Source organism: Alternaria novae-zelandiae (genome assembly GCF_023758075.1).
Source record: "Alternaria novae-zelandiae strain BMP 2774 chromosome Unknown scaffold_15, whole genome shotgun sequence".
In the NCBI taxonomy this organism is placed as follows: Eukaryota; Fungi; Ascomycota; class Dothideomycetes; order Pleosporales; family Pleosporaceae; genus Alternaria; species Alternaria novae-zelandiae.
Genome location: NW_026056975.1, coordinates 480,896 through 508,367, shown reverse-complemented (window position 1 = coordinate 508,367; position 27,472 = coordinate 480,896). Strand labels below are relative to the sequence as shown.

The following is a 27,472-nucleotide window of genomic DNA, read 5'->3' as shown; positions in this document are numbered from 1 at the left end:
AGGTGACGACGACGAAGCTGGAAAACGTGGAAACGACGGCAGTTGACTCCCGTCGAGATGAGCGGACGTCCGTGTTGCTCGCCAAACTCTCCAGACCTCGTACTCGGGAGGTAGCGTTCCGAACGATATGGCCCGAAGAGCGAGGATGGCTTACATGCTGAAAGGGTGGGGGGAAGCGACGTTACAATTGATACAGGTATGATGACACACATGAAAGATGTCGATTTCTGTATACCTAGAACGCTTATATACTACAATCTATATAGATAGAACCGCAGAGAGTTGAATCCCCACAAACCTGCCCATATCCGTTGAGAAAGGAAATAATCCCAAAGCTTGCTCTATTCATACATCATAATAGCATAAAACGACTAGCAGCAATGCGTGAAAGAGCTGCTACCGCTGTGTTCAACAATACCCGGCCCTCCTGAAGATGACGCCGACGAAGAGTTTCCGGAGCTGAGAGCACCGAAGAGGGGGTCCAACCACTTGTCGACGGTGTAAATGCATGCGCCAGGGACGCAGTAAGCTTCGCCTTTAACAGCAGCGTTGTTGACGCTCGTGATAGTGCCTTTGCTGTCCCTTCGGACGGTCGCGGGGAATCCAACGATGGACTTCTCCTGGCCGGTCGATGTCGTGTCGATGCAAGGGTACTTGAGCAAGTAAGAAGACAGCGCGTTGTTGCTTGGCTGAAGAGCCTTTGCGCTTTGACCCAGAGCCGCGAGTGCGGCGTTGCTGGGCGCGAAGATGGAGAGGTTCTTGCCTTGGGCGAGAGATGCGTCGAGAAGGTAGACGAAATCGGGAGATGTCGCGTTTAGGAGCTCTACGTATGTCGATAGGTCTTTTTGCGTAGCTAGGGCTGATGCAATGGTGCCTTCGTTCTGAGATGGTGGGGATGAGGTAGATGTAGTGTTGTTGAAATCGTCGGCCCCGTAAAGTCCAGCGAAGGAATCGAGGACTGATGTGATTTTGAAGATGGCTCCGTTCCCGACTTCGGTTCTGGAATCGGAGACTAGGTTGGCTTGCTTGTTGACTGAGACGGTCTCTCCCGCCGAGCTGAACGAAAGAGGTGTGCCTTCGATGGCTGTGACAGGTTTACCCGAAGTCTTGACATCTTCCGTAGTGATCGATCCTTGTGCGATGTGGCTTCGCAGGATAAACTCGAGTAGTGGATACGATGCCGATGCCGTCAAAGCTGTGCTTAGTTCTTAGGGTAAATTCTTGAAAGCCTGTACAGGTCAGCAATCCAGAAGGCAAGGCAGCATTCGGTATCATTGCTTACCGAGTTGACGGGTGCAAATGTTGTGTACTTGCGTCCATCAGTGAGATTGTTGAAGCGCTCTTCAAATTGCGGACCAGGAATGCCGCTGCTACCACCCGTGCTCTTGATGAGGCTGTAGAAGACGGAAAGGTCTGGGTCGTTTGAAATGGCAGTCAGGAGAGGGGCAGAGTCTTTGGTGTCTCGTTCGACTGGAGAAGACACCGCAAGGACGGAAAGCAAAGCGACTGGGAGAATGCGCTTTGCTAGCATCTTGATATCTTGATGTATAGCTTTGACTTGAACTTGAGGATGGATGAACTGTTCGCTACGACTTGTTTGTCGTTTACTTGGTGCTACGGACGGTCAAGCGAGAGCCTTATATGTTTGTGTAGGTACATAGCTACATTACCCTTTCGGACCGTGCTGGAGCAAATTGTTTGGTTGTCAGAGGTTTGAGTTTGCCGTTAGGTAGTCCGTAGTGTATGATGGAATGCTACCAGGAGGTGTAGCTTTCGGGCGAGCCAATCAAGATAGAAGCATATCAGCAGCTGAGGGTCACTGTACCCGAAGGCGAATAGATCTTGAATACATCATCAGCGTTGCGTCAGTGTTCTTCTTCGTCTGTTGTTGTCATCTGTGACATCGGCAGGAATGACCGCCAAACATTCCGATACTGTGATGTGGATCAATATGTGGGGAGTATGAGGTTGATATCGGCAGGTTGGAGAGGCAGCATAGCAAATCCTGGAGGCGCAGTGGAGTGTGATGAAGGGGAGCGCCACAAGGAATTCTGCCGATCTGATATCATAAAATACCCGACGCGCCAAGAGCAGCTAACATCTCGTGGCGTTTTGACGCTTTCGGTAGAGTTGCATCACTACCTAGGTAGGTGCCACAATAATTCGTTTCGGAACTTTGAGTGACGCATGCTGAATGACCCTGCAACGGATTGTCATTGCGCCATCGTGGTATTTTCACCTGAGTTGGTGACAGGATGAATGCGACGGGAATGCCATCCCTGTTGGAGATCTCCCGAAGACCAATCCATGACACAGACGCGCATGCAATCAAGGCCGCCCGTGCTACGAGTTAGTATGTATGCCGAGTCATCCATGCACGAAGCCCCAGCGCGCACTAGTACACCGGTGTAGGAGGAAGATTGCATCATTTGCGCGTGTGGCAGGTAGGCTAATCTTGACGGAGACCAATCCGCAGTAAACCTACAGGCGGACGCGCAGCGCGTTTATACGAAGATCCGTCCCGGACAGACCCTCTCTCAGCACCATTCAGCCTTCAACAAGGACGATAGCTTTCCTGTATGAGATTTAGAAAGATCTTCGGGTCTAGCATAGTCGAAATTCCTGCTCACCATGCCAACCCTGCTACGTGGAAGATAGGCCAAAGACATGCTGTGAAAATGACAAGAGCGTCAGAACACCGAGTCTTTCTACCGCTTCAACAAGTAGTAAGGAACAATCGCTGCTCCCACCACAGCAGAGATAGTTAGCCATCTCATCAACCCCTTGTTGATCATCTTCTTGGCTAATCTGTCGATGGCTTCTCCGTCGTTGATTCTCGGGAAGGGAATATCCTTCGGGACATCCTTCCCCAGCGCCTTACACAACGGCTCCCAACCCTCTCTGACATCGAAAAAGAACAGTCTTTCCTCAGGCACAACCTTCTTCAAGTAAGCGATGTGCGCCTCATAGTCTCGGGTGGAGACCCCGTCATGCTTTCCATACAACTCGACCCATTGCTTCCCTAGGCCGTTGGTAAAGTCGACAAAGTGGCGCATTCCTGGGAGAGGAAAGAGGACAAAACGTAGAAACCACTTTGTCGTTGCGTTTGTTATGGTTCCTATGCTCTTCACCCACGCATCTGGATCCCGAGTCGTGCATATGACCAGCGCATCTGGATAAACTTCGACTAGCTCTTCTACCAGCCCGTTGAATGGCATGTCGTTGGCTGCCGCATAGCCGTCCAAGCGCTCCTTCAGTAGATCGTGGACAAGCTGTTTCTCGGAGGGCGACTTCGGTGGTGAGTGATCAAGTATCCTGATCAACGGTTTGATCTCTTTCTCGGCGCCCAGAGTAGCCTGCGTACCACCGTGGTAGACAGGCCCATTGAGTAAGATGCGCAATGCTTCGCTGAAGGATGAAGTTCCTGTGCGTGAGAGGCCAGCGCCGATTACTTGGAACTTTGTGCCTGGCTGAGGAACGGAGGGTTGGTTACCCATTGTTGATGCTAGACTAGGGTGTTACTCGCGAGGACTAAGTGGTTAGATAGCTGTTTATATAGGTGATTGGTCGATCTCGGATCTACTCCGGTGTGAAGCGGCCTGTGGCGCTCTCGGACCTGCAGACGATTGCTCGCTTATCGTTAGCCCTTCACCGTAGCCATCGGGATCGTCCCCGGGATTGATGCCATCCTTCAGCAGATTTGACAGTACTATGAGAGGATTGGGAATCATGACGGTGCGCCGCAAAGAAGCGAACTTTTGTTGAGACTATCAGTAGGTTCTAATTGTGGTTGTTCGCGCGATGAGCCGCTGTTTAGCAATCTGTCGCCGGCTTATGACCGCAAGCGGGCCGACGATGAGCTGTCTGTGAAGCGCAGAGGGTTTACAGAGTATTGAAAGTAGATTGATGGTGACCAACAAGCCCGGGGAATCGACAGGGCAGCGAGCAGGCGATGGCTTTGGTGCTGCTATGTACAACAGGGTGAACCTCCGGTGAAGGTCGAAGTTCGTTGTCGCCAGGTGTGATCGTATTTCGTGAGACTCTTGGCGTCACCTCACACTTGGTTTTGTGTAACCCTACAGATGTGGGGCGCGTGCCGCGTCTGGTCCATCCTCGATTCCATGACCATGTAGCGCCCTTTGATTGACATCAACCTTGAAAGCCGCAATTTCTTAGGTTACAGTGCTTCGTCTAGATTGTTCGGTCTTCGAGTTGAGCGCACCACCGGGGATCGGATGGGACCGACAGACTGCCAAGGTTACGGGTAAGACTAAACGTAGATTTACGAAATCAGCGTAGGCCTCACATGCAGTTCGCACAGAGAGACTTACTATGTCGAGATAATTCTCTCATGAGAACAAACCATAAGGGTAGTTTCGCAGTTCTCTACGAAGCATCTTATGAGACTGGTGTACACCGTGTGCGCAGGGAGTCTCGACTCCTTGTACGGAATCTGTTGAAGTCGCCGGTCCTTTTTCTGTAGACTTTGCTGGACATAGATGCCATCCGTGCGGAGATGTGGACACAGGGGCTGAGCTAGTTGCTTCAAGTGCTGTTGGATATCGATTATGCTCATGTCGCCAGTGCCGGCAATAATAGTCCATGATGGGTGACCACTAACCCTCCAGGTGTCGTCTGCAAGATTCTGTAATCGAGTGCAACAATACCAACTTTGTTCAAATCTCCAATCCGACATGCGTGATTTCAGCTGGTCGTACGTGAGATAATAGTGAGAACAGATACGAAAAGCAAGATTTGCACCATGGCATCTTCGTATGTGAGGGGATCGCAGCATTTCCGCTGCAGTGAACATCCGCTTCGGATGAGTTGCGTGACAGGCCGAGCAGAGGAGCTCGGCTTGTCTTTCTTCCTCGGCCAGCTTGAAATATCGCTCGTTTTCAACGTCCCTCGCAAGTCTTTCCTTCAACACCTCCCGTTCGTGTACCTCTAGGTCAACATTTTGCACGTCGTGCAAGAGCAAGGCGTATCGGCGACACGCGAGCCGCAGGCAATACTTGTCGCTAGGTTGCATCCGTTCTGCAATATCGAGTACGAGTTCAGGGGGCAAGCGGTATATCTGAGAGGTACTGGCGTTCCGAATCTCGATAGACTCTGCGAGCTGATTGGCCTTCTTTCTGCGCTTCATTGTTGGGGGCCAGCAGTTGTTCTTGTACTCTGTCAAGAATCTGGATAAGGAGACGTGCATGGTAGGCGTCCTTGCTGTCATGCGATGGGCGTCTGGCGTGGGCATTGTAGATGCTGATTTCGTTGTCGTGAGCGACAACGACGACGGAAAGACACGTAGCTTTGAACCTCCGACAGAATTTTGGTAGGACGTCAGTCGATAGGTAATAAAAGACCCTCGGAGGGGTAATATCTACGTGGATCCATGGTCCAGGGTCAACAGGCGTCCTCGGTAGCCAGTACCTGTGCTTTGTTCACCGATTTGAAGACGATTTTAAACGCTTATTGTGGGAAGGTAACGTCATGATTTGAGGTTATCAAAACACGGTTGATCATTCCACAGCCAGCGGCGATGTGCCTGTGGTAATGTAGCGTTGGTGCTCTCAAGCCCTCAGCCTCGTCATGCCTGTCGCTCGAGTTGTATACATCAAATGAACACAGTGACCAGATTTTCGATGCTGAATGAAACGAGGAAGATCGGAGAATACGTGAAAGAAGTTTAGGCGTGGTTGAGAGCAATTGCAGGTGTAATGTTCCAAGGTCTGCCCGAAGCACGTGCGGCGGCGCTAGTGGCCCTTATGTCATCACAGATTGTGCTAACTTTTTGATAGTAGGGCAACCATCGTCACCAGCAGCTCGAGGCCCAACACCACCAACCTATTCCGACGTGCATCTGTCGCTAACGCCCTATACCCTAACCACACCAATCGCACACCCGAACAACCGCCAAAATGGTCAAGCTCGAAGAGGTCATGGATGAGGAGTTTGTGCGCGAGCAGGAAGGCCCGCATGACGACGATGAGTGGGACACCGACTCTGGTACGATACCGCAAACCGCTCCTTAGATGCGTCTGGCGCATAGAGGGCAGCAAATCCAATATGTTCAAATACTAAACGTACCTCTGCAGAGTCAGACACATCCTCCATCCACTCCGTAACACCAGACGAGACCCTCTACGACCGTATCATCGCCCTACAAGACATGATCCCCGCCAGCACACGCCGATCCGTCTCCTCAAAAGCCAACACAATCACTTCATGGTTCAAGAGCGGTCTGAACATGGGCGGCAAGACTCTTTGGGTAGTAAGCACAAGTGCGCTGCTGCTCGGTGTGCCATGGGCATTGGCGTACAGCGAGGAGCAGATGATTGTTGAGCAGGAGAGGGCTGAGTTGCAGGCACAGAGGGCGCAAAACGAGGTACGTGAAGCTGTTTTACAATGAGCGCTTTGCGACGTCTTACTAACTTTTGACAGTTCATGGCTCCCGGTGCGCCCGTACCTGGACAGCCAACAGGCGCAAAGCCTGCTTTGTAGACGACAAAAATTTCGATTTGGCGTTTCGACTGAAAGCGACTCATACATTGAAAACGTTGGGCTCTTCACATCTGTTTTATTAGGATGACGGTGCATGGAACGGGCTAAACCTGTACATACAGCGGCGAGAGTTTTACGCCGTCACGATCTGTACTATATTTCTCGACTCCACGATAATGTATTGCGTCACATATTCATCTTGCAAAAATCCCAGTTGTTTCTGTACATTTCATTTTTTGTGCCCACTGGCTATGCTACTATATGTACAAATACATCGTCTCATGTCGACATGCAAACGTCTGGCGACATAGATGCTTCGCGAGATCCCGGTCTACCAAAGCTCGTATCCCATCAGATGTCAACGTTACGCCTTTTACATTCATAAATCACCCCAGCCGCGCGCATGCAGTACCGCGATCGATCCGCAGATAGTGGATGAGACCAGGAAAGCGGAGACGCTGGGATTGCAGACGACGCTCGCTCCAAGAAAGGTGGTAATACAGCAAAGAGAAGAGTCATGGTATTATAGTCGATACATGGGTGTGTGGAGAGGCGTTTAGAAGGGGATCGAGCCGGCTGACATCGCGACGCCCTGTTGTTCTTGCTGTTCCATGACGGCCTCGTCGGCGGCTTCTATCGCAACGGCCAGACCAAGCTTGGCGGCGTTCTACGAGTTTGTCAGTATTTGATATCAGACTGGGAATCGGCGAGACTTACGCTCTTGTGGTCGATTTCACCTGAGAAGGTTACGCGGATTGGGGGCGCAATCATCTTCTCCAACAAACATGAGACCTTTCCCTGGTTGTCGATCTGCGCCCTGTACGACGATTGACGGAAGTCGTACTTGGCACCGATTGTGACGTTGCCCTCCTTCTGTGGTCCAGCCATGGGTCCTCCGGGGCCAATTCCAGCGAATGCAAGGTTGCAGTTGATACCAGTCTCAACCTTGTCTGTAAGCCTGCGCCAGTACGAAGCCTCCAATACACCACGGTCGGGAATGATCTGACCGCACGCCATCCAGTCGACAGCCCTGTAGCGTGCCGCATACGAGACGTTCAGCTCTGGTGGGTATGCCATAGCGGGGCGGGTCCAGAAAGCATCGATACCGAGCGAGAGTTTGGGGGTGACGGCCTGGAGGTAGCTGGCCATGAGCATGCCGGTGATACCACCATCGAGTATGGAGGGGTTGACAGCCTTCAGCGAAGCGGAGAAGTCGGCGCCAGTGTAGTCGTTTTCGAGCGACACCATGTTGCCTTGTGATGTGAGCTGGACGGCGGCCTTGGAAACGAATGCTGACGTCCAGCGCCAGTTGAAGCGACCGGAGAAAGCAAGCTCGTTGTCGAGGTTTCCTTGCATGAACACCTTGAAAAGTCAGCTTGAGAAGGCTGCCGACGATGTGAGCGACAAACCCGTGGTGATCCATAGAGAACCATGTATGAGTATGGTGGCATGACCTGCGATCCCATAGACAACGAGTGCGCAACCTGGAATAGAGGAGCGGCGCTGAAGGCCTTGGTGAGCTCGGCGCGCAGGCCCGAGAAGCTGGAGTTGTTCAGGAAGACATCGCGCTGGACCTCTCTCGCAATGTTCTCGACTGTGCCCGGGTTGCTGAGGCCCAATGCCTCTCTCCGCTCTTGGAACGCATCGTATACATTTAGAAATTGTGCGAATGGACCGGTGTTGGCGGCGCGAGGGCGTGATAGGATGTCGGCGACAGCTTGTTCCTGCGCTGGGTTGAATTGCAGCGGAGTGGCCATGGCGAAAATATGTGCCGAGGTCAAACTAAAAACTCCCTACGGTGTGGGAGAGCGTGCACAAGGTGGGATGGAAATGGCAGTAAACGGTTGGAGGGCGATGTTGGGTCGCGTTCGCTAGCATGACGATATCGAACAGAAATTCTAAAATCGTCACGTGACATGACCTAGTGCCGCTAGAGCTTATCAGATCTCTAGTACCCAGGACGTGCCGCCCGTTGATACCATGATTGCTTTTTGGGATCATTGACTACCTAACCCCGCAAAGTACTGCCTGACTACCTCCAGACTCCAGACCCTTCTGCGACACTGTTACGTGGAACTTGCTGCACTTGACTGTTACGGGTTGCCGCACCTTGTTTGCTGACATCTCTCGGCAAACGCTATCATCGCCGGAACCTTGGAACTGTGACCTTTGAACCGAACGCAACTCTATTTCATTGACATTCGACCGTTTCTCCTCCCGTGCATCTTGCACTTCTTCCCTTTTCCATCACACTCTTCCAACAACCTGAAGAATTTGCAATTATGGATACCCTACTGTGAGTGCCATGACCCCACTTTCCGCAGCGATGCGAAAGTACCAACGCAGGCCACCTCCTGAACAGGACATTCACTTATCATGGACAGTACCGCTGAGATATACGCAAACTCACCCCGCTTCCGGCGGCGGTCGAGTACTTTTGTCGACGCAATCCACGACTTACCCACCAAAGAGGAAATGGCTCCCGCTCAACTCTATAGCACAGAGTCAGGCCGCCTCTTCCATTCCGGTCGCATAGTCATCGCCACCTGTGGACTACCAGCTCGAGGAAAGACACACACATCCGTCGCCTTAGCTCGCTACCTCCGGTGGCTGGGTGTCAAGACGCACGTGTTTCATCTTGGCGATTACCGCCGCGCTACGCTAGGTCCGGATAACGATGTCCCCGACGACTACTTCTTTCTGAACGCATCGCCGCAATCTGTCCTACTACGCAATAAGATTCTCAAGAAGTGCCGTGAGGACATCTACCACTTTCTGGAAAACGACAAGGGCCAGGTGGCTATTTACGACGCCGTCAATGCGATCAGTCAAGGCCGTAGATCTTTAGCGAAAGAGTTTGCCAAGAACGGGATCCAGACAGTCTTCATCGAATCACATTGCACCGACGAGCGCATCATCCAAGAGAACGTCCGCCGGGTCAAGATCTCTTCACCAGATTACCAAGGATGGAAAGACGAGGATGCGGTTCACGATTACCTAGCACGCATCAACGCGCGGATACCGCATTTCGAGACCATGGAGGAGCCAGACCTACACTGGATCAAGATGATCAACGCTGGCGAGCGAGTGGTAGTCAATAATTGCGCATTCGGATATCTCTCTCAACGCATCGTCTTTTACCTACTCAATCTTCACATCAAGTCACGGCAAACGTACTTTGCTCGGGCAGGAACTACGCGAGAGGAGGACTCGTACAAAGCAGACGCAGACCTATCACCAGCAGGTCATGAATACGCCAAGAAGATGAGCGAAGTACTCCTGAAGTATCGCGAAGAGGAGAAGCAGAAGCTGATCGAGTCGGGAGCAACTGATGCATCGCTGAAACCGTTGACGATCTGGACTTCCACGCGCCGAAGGACTGTACAGACGTCAGAGGTTCTAGCTTCCATGGGATACCGCGTCAGACAGCGATCGCAAATGAGCCAGATGAACCCTGGTGTATGCGAGAAGATGTCAGAAGCCAAGATCCGCCAGGAGTTCCCCGAGGAAGTAAAGAAGCACGAAGCTGACCCGTACCACCATCGGTACCCGCGCGCAGAGTCATACCACGATCTTGCCGTACGCATGGAGCCCATCATTCTAGAGCTTGAGCGCGAAGAGAACGATCTTCTCATCATCGCTCACGAGTCTGTCCTTCGTGTGCTTTACGGATATCTGATGGCATGTAACGCAGCCGACATACCCAAGCTCGAGTTCCCTCGCGATGAGATCATTGAGGTAAGCCCAGCTGATGACGCATGCTGCCACCTCTATTCTTACACTAACACTTCTCAAGATCATACCCTCTTCCTACAACAACGTGGCAAAACGCATTAAGATTCCCGAGCTACCCGAATCCATGGTTCCCGGAAGTCCCGAAGACATCAAGATCCCCGTCCCACCCAGTGGAGCCGTAAGTCCACTATCCGGAATGGGTACCCCTCAAGCTGGCTCCGGCGCCGCGACACCCCAGCATGGTGTGCAACCCCTGAATTTGAAGGCACATATTAACCCTTCTTCTTGATCAGGTGCGGTATCGGTGTCGGTACGGCGCTACGTTTGATAACGAGCGATCGAGCCAGCAGACGGACTATGACTCGGATTGAGGAACAATTGTGGTGCGTGCGGCGCGACGAATGGCTTGTGGATAGGCGATGGGGATTTCGGCATGAGTACACGGACGGACACTTGTCTGGGCGTTGGGGTGCGGTGTGTTGAAGACCGTCTTTAGATTACACTTGGCTTCTTGACCTGTTATTCAATATCCTTATGAACACGAACTTCTCAGTCTCCATAATCACTATGCTTTGTTTGACAAGTTCAAGGTGAACAGATGTTGGGTTTTATGTTGTTCATTGCTTCATGTAATGATGGATGATGGATGATGTCTTCGTTACCGTCTAACGACAATTCTCCACCCATGATCATATGTAAGCCTTGATTTCCATGCCGACTAACAAGGAAGACGTCGCAGCAACACCGTATCGCCGCCCGCCATTCCTTCGTCAACGTGGTATCCAGAGAGTCTCTGACCGTGCCTTCGTCACAATCCAACGTCCCCAACACCCAAGCCATGTTCGTTACTCATTGCCTAGCGTTCGCACTCGAATATCAGGTCAGTTCAGGTCGTGTTAGACAAATTCGCAATGGCAGCTTACTCGTTGCCCCAACCCCTGTCGATAGCCCACTGCCATCCACCCCAACCATCATGATCACGCGGACGGACCCTGAACGGCTCATCCTCACGCGCAGCAGGGCATGCCCAAGTGTCACCCAAACCGATGCCGTAGTACTTGAGGCCATACCTAGTACCGTCGTTCTGACCGGGAGTAAGAGGGCGCGCGTCGGACGGCATCTCAGGCAGATCGAGGTCGAAGAGGTCGGGAAGGATACCCAGGAGGCACTCCATCTCAGCGTCAGTCTCGTGGATGTCAGCATAAGTGGGGGCATGGTGGTTCTCGAAGATGTCGAACGGCGGAGTGGCAGAGGGAGCGGGAGCCGGGAAAGTGAAGGCGAAAGGGTGGGAGGGCTCTCCAAACTGCTGCATGTAGTGAGCCATCGAAGAAGGTTCTGGTGGGGACCATCGTACTACGGGCGCAGGGTTCTCCACTGCTGGGACATGGCGAGGAAAGCCGCTGCGTCTCTGTTGGTTGTTAGGCTTCTGTGCATGCATTTCTGCGGGAGTGGGCCAGACTACAGTGTTCTCTGCACGGAACGGTCGCTCGGGAAGCGGCGCCGGCATGAAGCCTTGGAACCTCTCTGTAGGCTCTGCTTGGTAGGACGGGCGGCGCGGCATGAAGTTCGCATCGTCGGGGTAGATGTCGGCGTGCGAAGGCTCGGGACCTTGATCAGTGCGCTTGGTACGGGTCAGCGCTCGTGGACGTGGGCGGTAATCTCCTGGACTAGAAAGATCAGGTACGTGATCACGGCGTGACGGCCAGACGGGGTTCTGGAGGTTGCTGAAGCGACGAGGCTGTCCGAAGCCCGCAGGACCTGTAGGTACTTGCTGTAGTGGTGACTGCATGACCGCTGGGCTGATCGAGCTACGCTCCTCCGCGAAGATCCTACGAGGACGTTCGCCCATGAAGCCAGGAGGCGCGGGAACAACTTTGGTAGACTGGCGTTCTTCATCTGCGCGCTCTGGATAGCGATCTTGAATGTAGCTCTTGCGACGTAGAGGTGTCTTAGCGGCGTCGTCCTTGTCCTTGCCGCTGAGGTATTGGGCTAGGTCATTCGCGGTTAACGGCTTGTCCAGCGCTCGTCCTATGAGCTTACCCAAGACGCCTTCTGAAAGGCCTTCAGAGCCGTGAGACTGGAGGAAGCGTGCTGAGGAGTCGACGTTAGTCGTCTCGTTCTTGATACCAGGGAGATCGAGGCCCGCACTCAGCTCTCCGACGTCTGGCGCCTTGGAGTCGGGGTTAAGTCGCTGACCAGGGAGGAGACCACGCGGAATGTTGATAGAGGTTCCTGTGAGGTTACTGCGAGAGATTGCACCGGGGCGTTCACGGTTCAAAGTGATGTGGTGGTCTAGATAAGTCAGCTTTCGATCATCGCATTGTGATATGGTTGACGTTACCTTGAAACATCTCCTGCAGAGAATCCAATGGCATGTCCTGCTGCTTGAGTGGCTTCCGCGAGGACTCTCCGAACTTGAGCTCTTCGTAGCCCTGGTAGTTAGGTCGCAGATCCCTAGAAGGCCGGAAAGGCGAGTCTTTGACAATCCAGTCAGTCTTGCTAGAGGTGCTCGCGGGAGAGAAGACTTACCATCGAACACGTCTCCCATCTTCGGTTTCTGTCGCGGGCTGGTAGGCGGAGTCGGACCTGCAATTCCGGCAGACATGCTGGTCTCGGCTGCCGTTGGACTGAAAGTTGGTGCTTCTGGGTTGAACGAGACAGACCTTCGCGAGGCTCTCGGCTGCTTCTGCTCCATGTTGTGTCTTTGGTACAGAAATATTGTCAAAAGAGAGCGTCTTATATGAGCGTGAGATGGCGATGCTTGGGCATAAATGCTTGAGCCCAGATACGACAGTGAATGCTGCGGTGACTTGCGATTTCGATCGTCCGTCACCTTCGTTTACAGCGAGTCCGTCGGCAGAACCAGCCTGGAGTGTCGCAGTGAATAGCGATTTACACGTAACAATAGGTTCGTAACGAGCGACTGAGTTAAGACTGTCGTAGATATTCGAGCATAGCTGGAGAGGAAATGAGTGTAGATGGTGTCGTTAGATTGACCAGGCGAGGCTGGCTTGGACTGAGCTCATAATTTCTACATCAAGCTGTGCAAGTGAAGGTGAGTATAGAGCGCCACATAGTGTGGCTTGCCAGGCTGCCTAGGTAGCGCCTGATGCGAAGGTGAAGGTACACACCCTGCGCCATCGCGTTGATCATGGTCGAGGATGTGGTTTGGGTAGCAAAACATGCCTTTGACGTCTTGGGCATATGCGAAGTGCTCTAGCATCGGCTCCCGCGCTTTTTATGAGGTTTGACGCCCCCACGAAGCCAGTCAGCGTGTGGGTGATCGTAGACTAAACAGCGCACGGACGGTCTCGATGACTGCTCGCGTGAGACTTCTAGGCCAGCACACCAATCACAAGCGAGCACGATGACGCCCTGACGCGCCTCATTGAATAGGCTGGAGTGCAACCTATGTTTAAAACCCTCGCACAACACGCCCCTTTGCGCCTGCTACATTGAAAGTCAGAGCTTCTAATTTTTTTGTTCAGGTTCACAGCCCCCAGCTCCCATTACGACCTGCCTCGCTAATCTGTGGTAAACCACAGCACGCGACCCCATCTTTACCCACCACAATAATGCACACTAGCTTCACCAGCATAAATCAACAAATACACCAGCCAGACCATCATACTCACCATGCCGATGATGTTCACCCCAGACGACACGTTGCTATTCTCACCTAGCAAGAAACAGCCGTTTGCTCACTCACCTTATGGTCACGAGATACGGACTGCGACTCGATGTCACCATGGACTCCACCCCTCCAATCCACAACATACACCGTGGTGTTCCAAATGCACAGTTTCGCAGGCTAGAGCAAAGTCCGACGTTGCACTCAAGAAGCTGGTAGCCGAAGGCGGATTGAGACCTCCAGTGTACATGCGCGACCGACGGTGGAACAGGGCAAGAAACGGGTACCTGATAGCGAAGCAGCGACTCGAGAAGACACGCAAAGAGGAGCAGCTGCGCTGGGAGCGCGAGCGAGCGTGGGACGACGCTCACAGCCAGTTCAACCCCAACAACATCCAGGCAGCAGTCTTACCCAACAAATCACCCTCGTTGTGCCCCGTCTGTAACTCCTTGGTATCATCTTACCCCACAACTATGCCTGAGGCGCAACCCACAAAGTACGAGGCTTGGTGGGAGAAACCAAGCGCTCTTGCCACCTCGCACATACTCGTGCGCCAGACACCACCACGTTCGCGCAACCAACATCCTGTATCCACGCAAACACAGAGAGGCAATCCCATACTGCGCCAGATAATCGCAGACAAGCGCAAAGAGCTGCACTCGGACGCCAACTTGCGACGAGCCTGGGAAGCCCGAGACAAGACCGAGGCGGCGCTCCGTCGCAAGCACGGCTTGGGCGACATGCCCATCAACAAAGACTTCTGGGACTACCCAATCTCCGGATACTTCAGTCGCCTTACCCATCAGAACAACAGAGAAATGGTACGTTCGGCGGAACGGCGCGCGCGCGGTAACACAGTGCGTCCCAGACCACCGCGCAGCTCACTGTCTTACTCAGAGACGACGGACGATGTGGAAGTCGAACCGGGCTTTGAAGAGACACTGAAAGAGAAGGAAGAGCGCGAGGAATGGGAGCGACAAGTCCGGAAAGTCGCAGGCGAAGTTGGATACCTTTATTTCGTCGGCGGTGGGAACAACCTTTTGGAAACGTGGGAAGAAGATTACGAACGGAGTGCCGATTATCTTGTTACGAGGATCGAAAATCCTGTAGCGGAGACGGCGAATGATGGCGATGGCGATGTCCAGGATGGGAGTGAGACGACGGATGGGGATGCCAATGAGGAGGATTGGGGGGATGAAATGGATGTCGATGACGCTTAGGAGGGTGATGATGCATTTTGTCATATCAACAGCGCTTAGATTGCTAGTTGAGTCGTTGTATAAGAGATACACAGTGTACGGTTATATTAATGATTGAGTGGTTCAGACGCCTCCATAGACATACGGTTGACTTGCTGTGTGAACGAGTGTCGTGCAGGGGATGTCATTGCTCGTGGGGTTTCTGTGGATCGACCTTGTGGCGCTTCTGGAATGTGTCGTGTGGGTATAGATGACATCGAGGCATGGGTTGAACGGACGGTGCACAAAGCGTTGACGACGCCAACGCGCGTGTGAAAAGCTTGTCCAACGCTAACCGATCTAGGTGCACGGAAATGTCGATCGACAGCATGTGCTAAATCACGGAATGTTTTTCAAAAATTCTACTTTCCATGATACATTATAGCCCCTTCATGTAAGCCGCATGTCTACAAAGAAGTTCGAGTCCCCTCACCTGCTACCCGTATATCATCAGTGTGACCAGGTAGCTCGTGTACCAGATTACTATCCTGAACTTCCGCAACGCCTACTTCACCTGAGCCCTTCAATTCGCGTGCATTCTCCACTGTCTCGAGTTCAGATGTCTCCATGACCATAGCTTCCTGTGTGCCTGAAGCGGCATCCAATTCAGCCCTCTCTTTCTCCATAGCTTCAACCCAGGGCTTGTGGTCGCCATGCAATTCTGATTTGGTGTAGTGATCCTTTTCCGGTGCGGTTTTGCGTCGAAAGGGGCCTAAGCGCTTCTTCCAAGCTATGATTGAACACAAGGCCAAGAGTGCTAGAATACCCGCGCCTACACCGATACCAGCATATGCGGCTGTAGAAAGGCCTTTAGACTTGTTTGATGGCGGAGATGGAGGAGGAGCCGGTGCTGGGGTTTCCTCGGATGGGGAAGATATAGGTATGATTTGTGCGGCGCCACCATCAGGATAGGCTTGATTCAAGCTGAAGTTTAAGCGTTCGTAGTCTACAGTGACATATGTCTCTTGTAGAAATGTTCGACCGAGCATATTGCGTGCAGAAGCAGAAGCTCGCTTCAGCGGGAAGTAGTACGTGGTACTATTGACGAACGGGAAAGTGAGCCTAAGATTGAAAGCCGAATACGGAAACGTATAGTTTACTGATATCTCTCCCGAGACGAGTGTGAATTGTACCACAGGGTTTTCAGCCAACAGCCGTCCACGCATGGTATCGTTAACAAGATACAGCTTCAACGAGTCGTCCCAGATCAAGCCGAAAGCTTTCTCGAAGAGTGCACAGGCTTCTTCTGGTAGCCATAGTTGTGGGACCGTAGAATCGATTTCAAAATCGGCCGAAGATGATGCTAGATCTGAGCGGGGCGTCCATACCGAGGAGGCGTTAGAAATACTGATGGCGCTCACAGATACTACAAGTGAGTTGTTAAATCGATTTGGCATAGACCAAGACAAAGTAGTCGTAGGATCAAATCTCGAAGTGTCGTAACCACCCAGTACCAGACTGCCTAACGAGTTGCCTACGAGACGGGTCAATTGAAACCATATAGGTCTGAATGCTGACTGTACGTACGGTTCGCAGACCCTGCGGTATATCCGAAACTTCGACTAGGAATGACTGTCGTGTTCCGAAGCAAGTCAATGGAATTCAGTCGTAGTGCGCCTGGAGGCCCAGTAGCTCCTCCAGCAAGACCGAATGTCCCGATTTGAAATCTCTTTTCAGTGGTCAAGACAATATACGCTGAGGTAATATTGCGATCTTTCGCAGTCCTTCCGAGATATGTGTGGTCAAGGCCCCAAAGTGTCTGGCTTATGTTGCTTTCTTCACCGCTGTAGCCACTGATGTACTGATTGATTTCGGGAAGGTTAAACAGCCCTGCGTTTAGCCAGGTTGCTGATATGTTACCGTCAAAGATAGCCATCTGTTCTGCGCACGTAGCATTGCACCAGTCACTCTTCGTAGGTAGAATGACAACTGCAGATGAGGTTCCAGGGATGCACCGGAAAGGCTGTACTGGGTCACCGACAGCGAGGTTAAAGGTCGACCACGGACCGTCTGCGCCGTCCCTACTCTGTACTTAGTGGAGATCATAGCTCATAATTGTCGCGATTTACCAGTCCCCACTGGGAGCGACAACAAGCGGCGTCCCAGAACTTGCCTGCCCCAAGCAACATCTCAACCAAACAGATGCGTACCACACATATAGAAAGACTCGGGAGCTGGAAGACATTACGTTTGGAAGAATACACGGTAGAAGGGTTGTGCTGAGACAGACGTTGGGTGTGCGCGGGGCTGGGCGACTGCTTACGCTTTATACAGTGTGGCAATAAGCTTATATACGCCAAGCAGCCACAATATTTCATCCAGTAGTAGCATTGGTCCACACCAGCTGATAAGCAGGAGTGAGTACTCAGCCTTGTCGGGCCGCATGTATGCAACAAAAGCTGTAAATAGGAAGTAATGCTGAGAAAGGTCATATATCCATTCTCCAGATAAAAGGGTATACAGACTCACAAAAACAACCCCTCACAACTCCCTCCTCTTCCTCGCCTCCTCATCCCCCTCCGCAACCTCACCCGTCCTCTTCAAATCCACAAACTCGCCCTCCTCCTCAAGTGCATCAACATTACCCTTCTCCTTCGCCTTCCGTAGTTCCTCCGCCTCTTTCCTATCAGCTTCCTTCTGCATCTGCTCATCTACCTCTTGTCTCTCTACAATCTCTGCTTCTTCACCGACCTCGCCCGTCAACGGTCCCTCGCTCTCTTCGTACCAGTCCGTCGACTCTGTCCACTCGATGATCTTCTCCTTGGCTGTCTCGCTGAGGGTGTAGTAGCCGGGGTTGTTGCGAGGCTCGAACATGGAGGTGTGGGCCCAGGTTTCTGCTGTAGCTTTGTCGTTCACGGCGGGCATGAAGAAGTCCTTCAAAGGACCTTTGGGTAGGTTGCAGAAGGTGCGATCTTTGCCCGCCACTTTGCCTGTCCAACCGTGTTCCTTGTTCTCGCTGTTAACGGCGTGGCCGAGAGTAGTGTGCATGTTGCAAAAGCCAAGATCGTGGCTCGTGGTGAGCTTTGCAATCTTCTCGAGTCGCTTCCGCATCTCTTCGGGGCGGGCTAGGACTCCGACGAATTCTAGATGTGATGTAGCCCATGACACGCCTTGAGTTATCTGGTCTTTCTTCATGTAGGCCGCAGCACCCCCTGCTGCTATTGCGCCCGCTGCACCAGCAAACATGGCTACCTTTCCGTAGCGTTGCCACAGCGGTGCCGATGCTGCGTCGCCAGTAGACGAGGGCGCTGGCAGCATCTTGCTCGTATCGACGGCACCAGCCGCTGTGTCCTTGCCGCCCCATCCAAACGCGCCTGCGAGGTTGTTATACGCCGAGTATGCCGAGCTCGCAGTATTCCAATGCTTCTCCGCGCCATGCGCTACTACGCCAGGCGCTATACCGAGGTATGGTGTATCGAAAGCGAGAATGCCTTGTATGTACGGGAACATGAGCGCCGAATGGTCGGCAAGCGAACCCGTAGAGCCAGTCTGCGAGTTGGACTGCGAATGAATCGGCTGTTCAGCGAGGATGGAGAGAAGCGTCTCAGCCGCGACGATGCCGCCCATAGAATGGCCGACGAGAATCGTGCGCACGGAAGGGTCGACGGTGGGCGAGGGGGTTGAATTGGCGACCTCGAGGTCTATGACTTTGTTCTGTAGCCATTCTTTGAAGCGGCCGACACACTCGTGCAAGTCGCCTCGCGTCTCGAACTGGGGGTACGTGATGGTCAGGACGGTAACTTTGGGCAGCGCATGCTGGAGGAGCGCCTTCACGTGGCTCGGGAAGGTTCTGAATGTTTCATCTCCACCCTATAGCACGTGTCAGTATCGTTCTCGCATTTGTTCGCATCGCATCGGGCGTCGCATTGCACATGGCTGGGCCTGAGACATGGAGATGCGACCCCGGCGATGACGTAATGGGGGTATCGCGTAAAGGCTACGTACCTTGAAGCCGTGGATGAAGCACAGCAATAACGTCTTCCTCATGATCCTCTGCTATGCTCCTGTGCGCCTGCATGGTGGGGCTGGGTTAGTGGAGGGCTGACGATAAGTCGACTGGGCGGGAAGGCGATTACGTCTGGGGTGCAGCTACGCTCGCTTACCTGGCAGGGGGCTGTTGGCCGGAAGGGTCGATTGCCGGAGAGCAGCACGACGGCATGAGAGTAATTTGATAAGGTTGGATAAATGCGCAGGCAGGGAGAATCACATGCAGGTGATTGAGAGAGTGAGGTATTCATGTGCTTTGATTCATCGTTTCACGCAAGCTTTCGCTGCTGCGACTGCTCTTAATTGTGTCCACATATGCTACATGACTACTTCGTGACACATGGTCTCTCTGACACTCCCGGCTGTCGTGACTCTTCTCTGCCAATCCATCAATGCGGGTATAGTACAAACAATGCAAACTCCAACGCCATATCGTGAGCCTCTTCGGCAATGCATAAACATAAGAAAGGTGTAGACACGGTGCTACCAACTGCTCGTGAGCAGCACGATGGCTACTGCAGATAGACTTGCTATCGACAGATCCGAAGCCTTGAGCTGCCATGATGCGCCTACCGCAACGACGTCAAACGGTGAGCCACCGCCCGAGTCAGTATTTGACAGCTGGGCATTCGGTGCTTGTGTGGGATCCGCCGCCTGCGCAGTGTCTGTGGGTGGTGCGACAGAAGTCGTGAACGCTCCAGTGGCATTCGGATCCAGCGTCAAGCCCCCTGTTGACGAGCTCGTAGTTGTCGGTTGCGCTGAACTGGTCGGTTCGTCATCATCCCCATCGTCCGAATCCGCAGTTGAACTTGACGGAGTTGACGTCGCTTCGATTGCTGAGTTTGTGAAACTTGTAGACGTTAAGGCCGCCTGAGTGCTTGTTGCTTGCTCTGATGTCTTGGTGCTCGTCTTTTGGGCAGTCTCGCTTGAGGTCGTTACGATAGTTACTCCTGGGCATAGACTCTGGATACCCAGTCCGTTCTGGAAGACGCCGATGATGCTCAACTCGCCCGCATCGACGTCCGCACACTTATCCTTCACCTCCTCGGCGAGCGCTGAAAGACCCCGCAGGCAGGATGCGGTACATGTGGCGCCCGACTTGAAGTCGTCGGCTGAGCAACCCGAGATGGCGGAGTTGTAAACGGTGTTGCAAGAAGTTGGGAGGTTTTGGATCCGCGGAATGAAGGCCGAGAGCGAAACTGTTGTCGCTGAGGATATCGACGCAAGCGTGAGCGCCACCAAGGCTGAACGTATTGAGGCGGGTAGCATCGTGAGTGTTGTGAAGGTTTTCGTGAATTGGGGTCGGCAGACCCGTAGGTCTCGAATGGAGAAAGGGCCGTGACCCAGAGTTCCGAGTGCCAATCTCGAACTTCGATCACGAAGCCTGGATGTCCTGGTGGAAAGATGTCTTCCGGAGGTGGTGAGACGACTTGCGTTTGAACACGCGGTATGACGTTTTCAAGACAGCGGGTTTGTTTGCGTCGTGTGAAATTTCGAGTGCTGCCGCCTGCCGACTGCACTGGGCTTCTTGCTGTGATGTCCCGGTGACTGCGCGTTGCCGTGGACAACCGAATTCCAGATCTCTTGCTGTCAACCTTCTGGAGAGACGGTGATGCGCCCCACTTCTCACGTATGGGGATGTCGACAGAACTGTTTCGACACAATGGTGTAACGGCAATGCGCGGATATACCAAAGATCGCCTTGTCTATACAGAACTATGCAGAAAAGCTGCAATAAAGAACGTGAATGACGCAACACGCAAACGAGGGAACGACTGTTGTTTCTTCCTGGCACCGGGCCTGCAAAAGAGCGAATGTACTTCCGAAACGAACTGTTGGGGAACAAAGACGCACAGCGTTAAGAAAGAAAACAGTTTGCAGAAGAAAGGAAAGGAGAAGGGAGGAGAGCCGCGATCTTCGTGATATTCAGTCGCTCAACAACCAAACTCAGGCAGCGTTGGGACCAGGCGGCGGGACCCGCCACATCTTAAGGTAGATCTACAAGGACACCCGTCCTATCCGCACACAGAAGATCCTTACCTTGCCTTTGCCTCATCATAGCTCAAGTGGGTAGCCACGAGACGGGCAGTCCTTGTACAGCTATCTGAGTGTCGCAAGTGGCCGTTATTCAGTTCTCTGAAACAACGGGGTTGCCTGTGGTTAGTGTCGCTGCGGCGTTGCAGCCGCCCATTGGCTGGGCGAGCCAGCGCAGGCGTTACATGTCGCGACCGCGCTTCAGATGCAGGTACCCGGAGCTGGACAGGAGATGTGTGAGAGGTGTGTGTCGCGCGTGTACTTAATTGAGCTGCCTCGGCGGCTGCGTATGGACTGGCGGGCGAGGCGCAAACCACAATCGCCCGAGATGAGACGGTTATGGCGCCTGCGTGGCTGTGGCGCGTGGATGCGTTCGCACGTGGAGCCCAAGAGCCTAGAAGAGAGAAACCATCGAGATGCGGACTTGGCTTTCTTGGAGTGTACGTATGACGGGTTTGACGTGTGTGTGATGGTTATAGATGCGAGCTGCGTCTACCCTGATGGCCGCTGTTCGCGCTTTAACTTCCTCGCCGCCGCTTCCTTGCACGCAAACCTCCATCATCCCAGTACAACCACGAGCCCATATGCGGGGCTTTATATCGCAAGACCTTTCGCATGATGGCAATTGTTTCATTGTTTCAATCGTCTCCTCAGCTATAGTTCCTGACGTTTTTCTATAGTTTCCATTTCCGCGCTGACCGCGTGCAGCATCCTTGCCATGCGCGGAGCTCCTTGAACTTCCTACTCCATAACGATAACGCTCCTGAACCTCACCTTTCCGCTTTCCATGTGTTTGACAGCGTCTTCTACCTTGTCGAATGGGAACTTCTCGATCATGCACTTCACGCCCTGTTTCTCCGCAAAGTCAATCGCTTCCTCGCTGTCCAGCGCATGTCCGGATGGCCATCCATGGACCGATTTGCCCTTCATGATCAGGCTCACGGTGTTGACTGGAATATCGCCCACAGGCGCAAGGACGAGAAGTTTGCCCAGAGGTCCAAGTCCATCAACCAGCGGCCCTATGATCTCCGGGTTCGGTGCTGTTACAACGATGAGGCTTGCGCCACCCATCTTCTGTAGTGCCTCGGCGGCGTTTTCTTTCGATGTATCGATGTAGTCGTTTGCGCCGAGCTGGTGGGCAAAGTCTTTTTTGTTGTCCGAAGAGGATACAGCGACTGTGCGGTAGCCCATCTTGCGAGCGTACTGGAGTGCCAGATGACCTAGGCCACCAAGTCCTTGCACGGCGACAGTGTCACCCTGCTGGATGTTCATCTTGCGGATGCCGTTGAACACGGTAACGCCGGCGCAGAGTAGAGGAGCGTATTCGGCGGGGTTGGCATCGGCGGGAATTCGCACTGCAGCCTCGCTGCGGAGAGTACAGTACTCAGCATCTGACATCACTCATGTCAGTCGACCGTCTTGTATGTCTCGATCTTCGCCAATAGAAGGGTAAAACTTACATCCACCGTCCCGACTAACACCGTTAACAAGCTCATTCTCGCACATCTGGAACATTCCCTTATTACACGACTTGCAACTCCCATCATGAGATCCATGCCATCCTCCGCCGACACGGTCTCCAACCTTCCACTTCTTCTCGCCGTCGCCAACCGCGATTACCTTCCCAATGACTTCATGTCCCGGGACGCGAGGGTAGACATCGCCCAAATGGCCCTGTTGCATAAAGCTATCCGAATGACAGATACCGCACGCAAGGACCTTGATCAGAACCTCGCCCGACTTTGGCGCAGAGACGGGGACATCTTTGATCGTCCACGGCGCGCCCTTCTTCTCAATCACGACGGCGCGGCAAGAGGAGGGGATGTCGGATGGAGACATGATGTTGCTTGTTGTACGAGTATGCTGAAATTGAGCAGGTAAAGTGCAGAGATCAAACTTCCTTAAGCGTGGACGCAAGCGCTTGTAGGTGCAGTAGTCAAGACGGTGTTGATCTGTGATGTCAACGAGCTTCGGTACGCGCGACCTAGCCCTATTTTATCTCGCCCTCCGTCATGCATGTATGCATACATCATCGTTATCACCTATCACCGTTCCTTCCTTCCCCGCATCAACCGAACGACTAAACATTTAAATCCCTCCTGGTCGACCACCAAACATACTTCCGCAACGTTCCGTACTACCACCCTGTGCATCCGGCTTAGAAATATAATTCTCAATGTAACAACAACACATGTCGCGACCGTCCATACCTTCCCCAGCTACACCATCACCCCGCGTATGTCCGCGCACGGATTAGTCTGGGCATACTTGCTCGTCGCACACCGATTGGAGATGATGATACGCCCAATGGGCTTTACGCTAACGCCGGCGGGGCAAATATGGTTACTTGGGTGTGATATATATGGTCATGTATGTAGTCAGCTTGTTGCAGCGGTCGAATCCCGCATGATGCTAGATTGGCGCGGGGTTTACGGGTATTAAACGCGTGGTAGGAATGCACAACAGAAAGAGACATGCAACCAGAACTTGGAATATGGAAGGCAGAACGTGTTGGGTATCATTTTAGTGCTGTCTAACCTCCAGTCAAGACTCTTGGAACACCTTACCATGCGTCAAAGTTGCCAAAACCACCAGTCTTAGCTTTCTTCTTGACAGGCGCAACGTCCTCCTCATCGTCCACATATCCAACTATCTCGTCCTCGCCCTGGTTTTGTATCTCCTGTTTCGCAGCCTGGAGATACTTGCCTACGCCGAGACCTTCACCAGTGCCGTTCTCCACAGTGCCATCTGCGCGTATGCGCTTGCCTGTCCATGTTGTCTTGTCGTCCGCTGTGCCGCCTTGCCTCTTGATCTCCTCAGCCTCCAGCTCTTTGTTCTCCTTGTCTTTGCGCTCCTTTTGCCATTCTTCGAACGGGTCTACAAAGACGACTACGTCTAGTATCTCGATATCATCGACAGGTTTGTCCTTCTCGCCTACTTCTGCGATTTCCATAGATCGTAGTGTAGTATCCAGACCACCAACTACTCGTGCGAAGATCGTGTGTTTGCGGTCGAGATGCGGGACGGCGCGGTACGTGATGAAGAACTGGCTCGTGTTGGTGCTCTTGCCCTTGTTCGCCATACTGAGTACGCCTCTGGCGTTATGCCTCTCTGGCCCTTCGAACTCGTCTTCGAATGGCTTGCCCCATATGCTTTGCCCGCCTCTTCCAGTACCTGTTGGGTCACCACCTTGTATCATGAAGCCCTTGATGTTCCTGTGGAAGATTGTGTGGCTGTAGTATCCTTTCTGGGCCAGCTTGACAAAGTTCCATACCGCGCGCGGTGCGTATTCGGGGAGGAGTTCGACGTTAAGATCGCCGAGTGAGGTCGAGATGCGTGCATAACCCTTGTTCTTTATGCGCTTCGGCTTGAGCATGTAGTCTTCGTCGGAAAGGAGGGCGCGTTCGCCAGAGGTATGCGGGGTGACGCCGGTCGAGGTAAAGGACGCAGCAGCTTTACCCGAAGTATATACGGCGGCATTGTATGCTGGTTTCTTGGGCTCGGAGGATGTCGATGCTGCTGTGCCGTTCCTTGGTAGGTTCGCAAGCGCTTTCGACGTGATACCGCTTTGCTCCTTGATCTTCCTATTTTCGCGCGCCTTCGCAACAGCTTCTTTCGCCTTGAGGATCTTCGCAGCGTTGCCCAGCGCCTCTTTGTTCACGCCAGTCTCCGCCTCTGCCACTACTGTGTCTCCATCCTTCACATGCTTGTATGAGCTGAAGTCCCTTGACTCGATGCTTTGAGGGTCCTGAAGCGTAATGATGTCCTTCCGTGTAAACGGGTCATCGCTGACCAGATCTTGCCAATTCTTCGCCTTGATGTTCAGTCTTTCAACTGTGTCCCATGCGAAGACATTGCCACTCTTCCGCAGCGCAACGATGTGGGTGTTATCTGTGAAGACCTTGTATGTAACTGGGTCAACGAATTCGCCGTCTTCGTTCTTGGTGAAGTTCAGCGTAATGAGGTCGGCACGCTTCAAAGGCGTTCCGTCTACGGGGTTCGTGTCGGGGTGTTTCGATAGCCATGTGAGGATATGGGTGAGATCGAAGATGGTGCCCGATAATGTGCACACGGGATCTGTGAAGGGCTGGAGGGAGACGGCGCAGTAGTTGAAGGGAAGGCGCTTGAAGGTCGAGGATAGGCCGGCAGCGGAGGCTCGATTTGCGCTGTTTGCGCCGCGCGCATTACCGAACGCGTCCGAGGATGACCACTCGGAGTGGGTGATGTATAGCTTGTCGGTTCCTTTGCCCATGTCAGATATATGTAGCAGAGGTGGATGTTGTTAGAGGAGCGTTGCGTGAGGCGCAAAATGTCTGTAGAGGTGACGCGCCGGGCGGCGATCAACGACCCTAGCACGGCTCCACACTCCAGGATCCACCCTTTCGTAGTGCTCTTACCTCTGAACCATCCGTGGACGCGTCTCTAGAAGCAGTTCCCCACCATACCCAGGTAGAGTATGTACCCAAGCATGCCGAGATGAAGCTTCGATACGGAGGAGAGGGCTATGCCGTGTATCGAGCCGTTCATTGGCTAAGACGAAGACGCTCAGCCGTACGTATATAAGTAGGCTGCCGTCTTCTGCGACGGCGCTTCAGCCTTCTCAACACCTTCTAAATACAACTCACATACGCTGCATACAAAGGTCTTGGTTGTCTTTATCATCCTGTTATCTAGTGGAAGGGTTGTCCATTCGTATCAGGACATTGTACGTACGAGCAGATACCCCAGGTGTTTACATCACCGTCCAAAGGTTCGAGCTCTCTTTTACCAGACCATCATAGCCTGTAGATCACATCAAGACCTACAGTACTTACACATATGTAGTTCTGTTCCTATATAGAACGATTCGTTTCAACCTTGGAAAACATCCCACACCGCGATGTCGGCAATACATCAGTCTGCTCCGCTGGACCTAAGCCCTACGATCAACACGCGGCTGCTCAAACTCGAGCTAGGCTCTTCAGCTATCGCGCCCTCGTCCATTATCTCTGTACAACTCCATGTGACGTCTCTAGTCGATGCACCTCCCTATACTGCCATTTCTTACGTATGGGGAGAACCATCGCCTACAAAACAGATCCTACTGAACGGAGAAGCTTTTACCATTCGCGAGAATCTCTGGAACCTCCTCAATCGGTTACAAAGTGAGCGACACCAGGGTTACCTCTGGATTGACGCCCTCTCAATCGACCAAACAAGTAACCAGGAGAAAAATCATCAAGTTGCCATTATGGGATCCATATACATGCAGGCGCAGACTACTATCTCTTGGCTTGGCACTGCGACTACGGATGTGGCTCAAGGCATTCAACTCTTGCTGAAGATGCGCGAACAGCGTCAAATCTACGACGAAGAAGTGCGAAACAACCCAGGATTGAATTACCTTATACTCAATCCATACTGGAATCGAACATGGATTCTACAAGAATACTTGCTCTCGGCCAATGTCGAATTTTGGTGCGATGACTGGAGCATCCAAGCCGGAGCTCTGTACAGACTCATCTCTTATACCTCACGCTGGGAATCTATGTTCGATTCCCCGCCGTATAATGGATCCTCGGCTGCAAAGAGGGTCTGGGACATCATAAAGCGCGGAACTGAGCATCGCAGAATGCGGACCGGCTATTCTATGCACTGGCTGTTGAAAACTACGTATCGATGCCAATGTGTCGATCCACGCGATCGTATATATGCAATACTTTCATTACTGTCTCCTAAAAACCGCGAAGAATGGTCCATCTCGCCGGATTATGCAATATCTATGCAGGTCCTGTTTGAGAAGCTAGTCAGCGCTCTACCAAAACAATCGTTCCCGGGAAACTTGTATGAAGAGTTGCGCGAGCTGGTACTCCGGGAGTCTGCAACCAGAAACATAACGCCATTAGCTCAATAAAATCACTTCACAATCATCACACATGCAAGACCAGAGAGTTTTAAACCAGACTCGCTAACATTCATCTATATACAGACCCAGACGAACCCCCCACGAAAAAAAGAAAAGAGCTGTTCCCATCCAAAAAAACCGTCAAGGAACAACCCCCTCCCCTTCCGCAAACTATCCGTCTCCCATTCCATCCATCTAATTACAGTTTATATAACCAAACAACTAAAAGGAAAACAGCTCAAGTAAATGAGTGTATGGTAGGTCAGTTATGTACAGAACTAAAGGAGTGGCACCAAGAACCCAACATAAGAAATGGGGTTCTTAAAAAAGCCGAGCTCACTTTATTCCTACTCGTATGTACTTTGAAATATCTCTTTCTCTCTCTCTCTTGTTCTTATGCCCAAAGTGGAATTGCCCAGCAGAACCGCAAAGTTGTTCTTCATCTCTTATTATATTATATCCAAC

At 52.6% G+C, this 27,472-nt stretch overlaps 12 protein-coding genes across 12 annotated transcripts; 3 read left to right on the top strand and 9 right to left on the bottom strand.

The window, feature by feature from the left end:
* Positions 1-371: 371 nt before the first annotated feature.
* Positions 372-1,531, bottom strand: J4E88_007349 (uncharacterized protein; the record flags this gene model as incomplete). Its single annotated transcript, XM_049400966.1, has 2 exons — positions 372-1,160; positions 1,283-1,531. 2 exons carry the CDS (start codon positions 1,529-1,531, stop codon positions 372-374), a joined length of 1,038 nt encoding a protein of 345 aa, XP_049253278.1.
* Positions 1,532-2,708: 1,177 nt separating this feature from the next.
* J4E88_007348 (uncharacterized protein) lies at positions 2,709-3,497 on the bottom strand (the record flags this gene model as incomplete). Its single annotated transcript, XM_049400965.1, has 1 exon — positions 2,709-3,497. One exon carries the CDS (start codon positions 3,495-3,497, stop codon positions 2,709-2,711), a length of 789 nt encoding a protein of 262 aa, XP_049253277.1.
* A 2,418-nt stretch (positions 3,498-5,915) lies between these two features.
* J4E88_007347 (uncharacterized protein) lies at positions 5,916-6,498 on the top strand (the record flags this gene model as incomplete). Its single annotated transcript, XM_049400964.1, has 3 exons — positions 5,916-6,003; positions 6,093-6,382; positions 6,439-6,498. The coding sequence occupies 3 exons, from the start codon at positions 5,916-5,918 to the stop codon at positions 6,496-6,498; spliced, it is 438 nt and encodes a 145-aa protein (XP_049253276.1).
* Positions 6,499-7,054: 556 nt separating this feature from the next.
* J4E88_007346 (uncharacterized protein) lies at positions 7,055-8,255 on the bottom strand (the record flags this gene model as incomplete). The annotated part of the gene is made up of 3 exons (XM_049400963.1): positions 7,055-7,165; positions 7,216-7,860; positions 7,908-8,255. The coding sequence occupies 3 exons, from the start codon at positions 8,253-8,255 to the stop codon at positions 7,055-7,057; spliced, it is 1,104 nt and encodes a 367-aa protein (XP_049253275.1).
* A 619-nt stretch (positions 8,256-8,874) lies between these two features.
* J4E88_007345 (uncharacterized protein) lies at positions 8,875-10,522 on the top strand (the record flags this gene model as incomplete). Its single annotated transcript, XM_049400962.1, has 2 exons — positions 8,875-10,236; positions 10,295-10,522. The coding sequence occupies 2 exons, from the start codon at positions 8,875-8,877 to the stop codon at positions 10,520-10,522; spliced, it is 1,590 nt and encodes a 529-aa protein (XP_049253274.1).
* A 630-nt stretch (positions 10,523-11,152) lies between these two features.
* Positions 11,153-12,928, bottom strand: J4E88_007344 (uncharacterized protein; the record flags this gene model as incomplete). Its single annotated transcript, XM_049400961.1, has 3 exons — positions 11,153-12,525; positions 12,575-12,709; positions 12,763-12,928. The coding sequence occupies 3 exons, from the start codon at positions 12,926-12,928 to the stop codon at positions 11,153-11,155; spliced, it is 1,674 nt and encodes a 557-aa protein (XP_049253273.1).
* Positions 12,929-13,869: 941 nt separating this feature from the next.
* J4E88_007343 (uncharacterized protein) lies at positions 13,870-15,084 on the top strand (the record flags this gene model as incomplete). The annotated part of the gene is made up of 1 exon (XM_049400960.1): positions 13,870-15,084. One exon carries the CDS (start codon positions 13,870-13,872, stop codon positions 15,082-15,084), a length of 1,215 nt encoding a protein of 404 aa, XP_049253272.1.
* A 425-nt stretch (positions 15,085-15,509) lies between these two features.
* On the bottom strand, positions 15,510-16,998 carry J4E88_007342 (uncharacterized protein; the record flags this gene model as incomplete). Its single annotated transcript, XM_049400959.1, has 3 exons — positions 15,510-16,411; positions 16,630-16,932; positions 16,992-16,998. The coding sequence occupies 3 exons, from the start codon at positions 16,996-16,998 to the stop codon at positions 15,510-15,512; spliced, it is 1,212 nt and encodes a 403-aa protein (XP_049253271.1).
* A 585-nt stretch (positions 16,999-17,583) lies between these two features.
* On the bottom strand, positions 17,584-19,089 carry J4E88_007341 (uncharacterized protein; the record flags this gene model as incomplete). Its single annotated transcript, XM_049400958.1, has 2 exons — positions 17,584-18,912; positions 19,048-19,089. The coding sequence occupies 2 exons, from the start codon at positions 19,087-19,089 to the stop codon at positions 17,584-17,586; spliced, it is 1,371 nt and encodes a 456-aa protein (XP_049253270.1).
* Positions 19,090-19,572: 483 nt separating this feature from the next.
* On the bottom strand, positions 19,573-20,358 carry J4E88_007340 (uncharacterized protein; the record flags this gene model as incomplete). Its single annotated transcript, XM_049400957.1, has 1 exon — positions 19,573-20,358. One exon carries the CDS (start codon positions 20,356-20,358, stop codon positions 19,573-19,575), a length of 786 nt encoding a protein of 261 aa, XP_049253269.1.
* Positions 20,359-21,864: 1,506 nt separating this feature from the next.
* On the bottom strand, positions 21,865-22,962 carry J4E88_007339 (uncharacterized protein; the record flags this gene model as incomplete). Its single annotated transcript, XM_049400956.1, has 2 exons — positions 21,865-22,514; positions 22,584-22,962. The coding sequence occupies 2 exons, from the start codon at positions 22,960-22,962 to the stop codon at positions 21,865-21,867; spliced, it is 1,029 nt and encodes a 342-aa protein (XP_049253268.1).
* A 724-nt stretch (positions 22,963-23,686) lies between these two features.
* Positions 23,687-25,375, bottom strand: CYP8 (Peptidyl-prolyl cis-trans isomerase cyp8; the record flags this gene model as incomplete). The annotated part of the gene is made up of 1 exon (XM_049400955.1): positions 23,687-25,375. One exon carries the CDS (start codon positions 25,373-25,375, stop codon positions 23,687-23,689), a length of 1,689 nt encoding a protein of 562 aa, XP_049253267.1.
* Between the last annotated feature and the right edge of the window lie 2,097 nt (positions 25,376-27,472).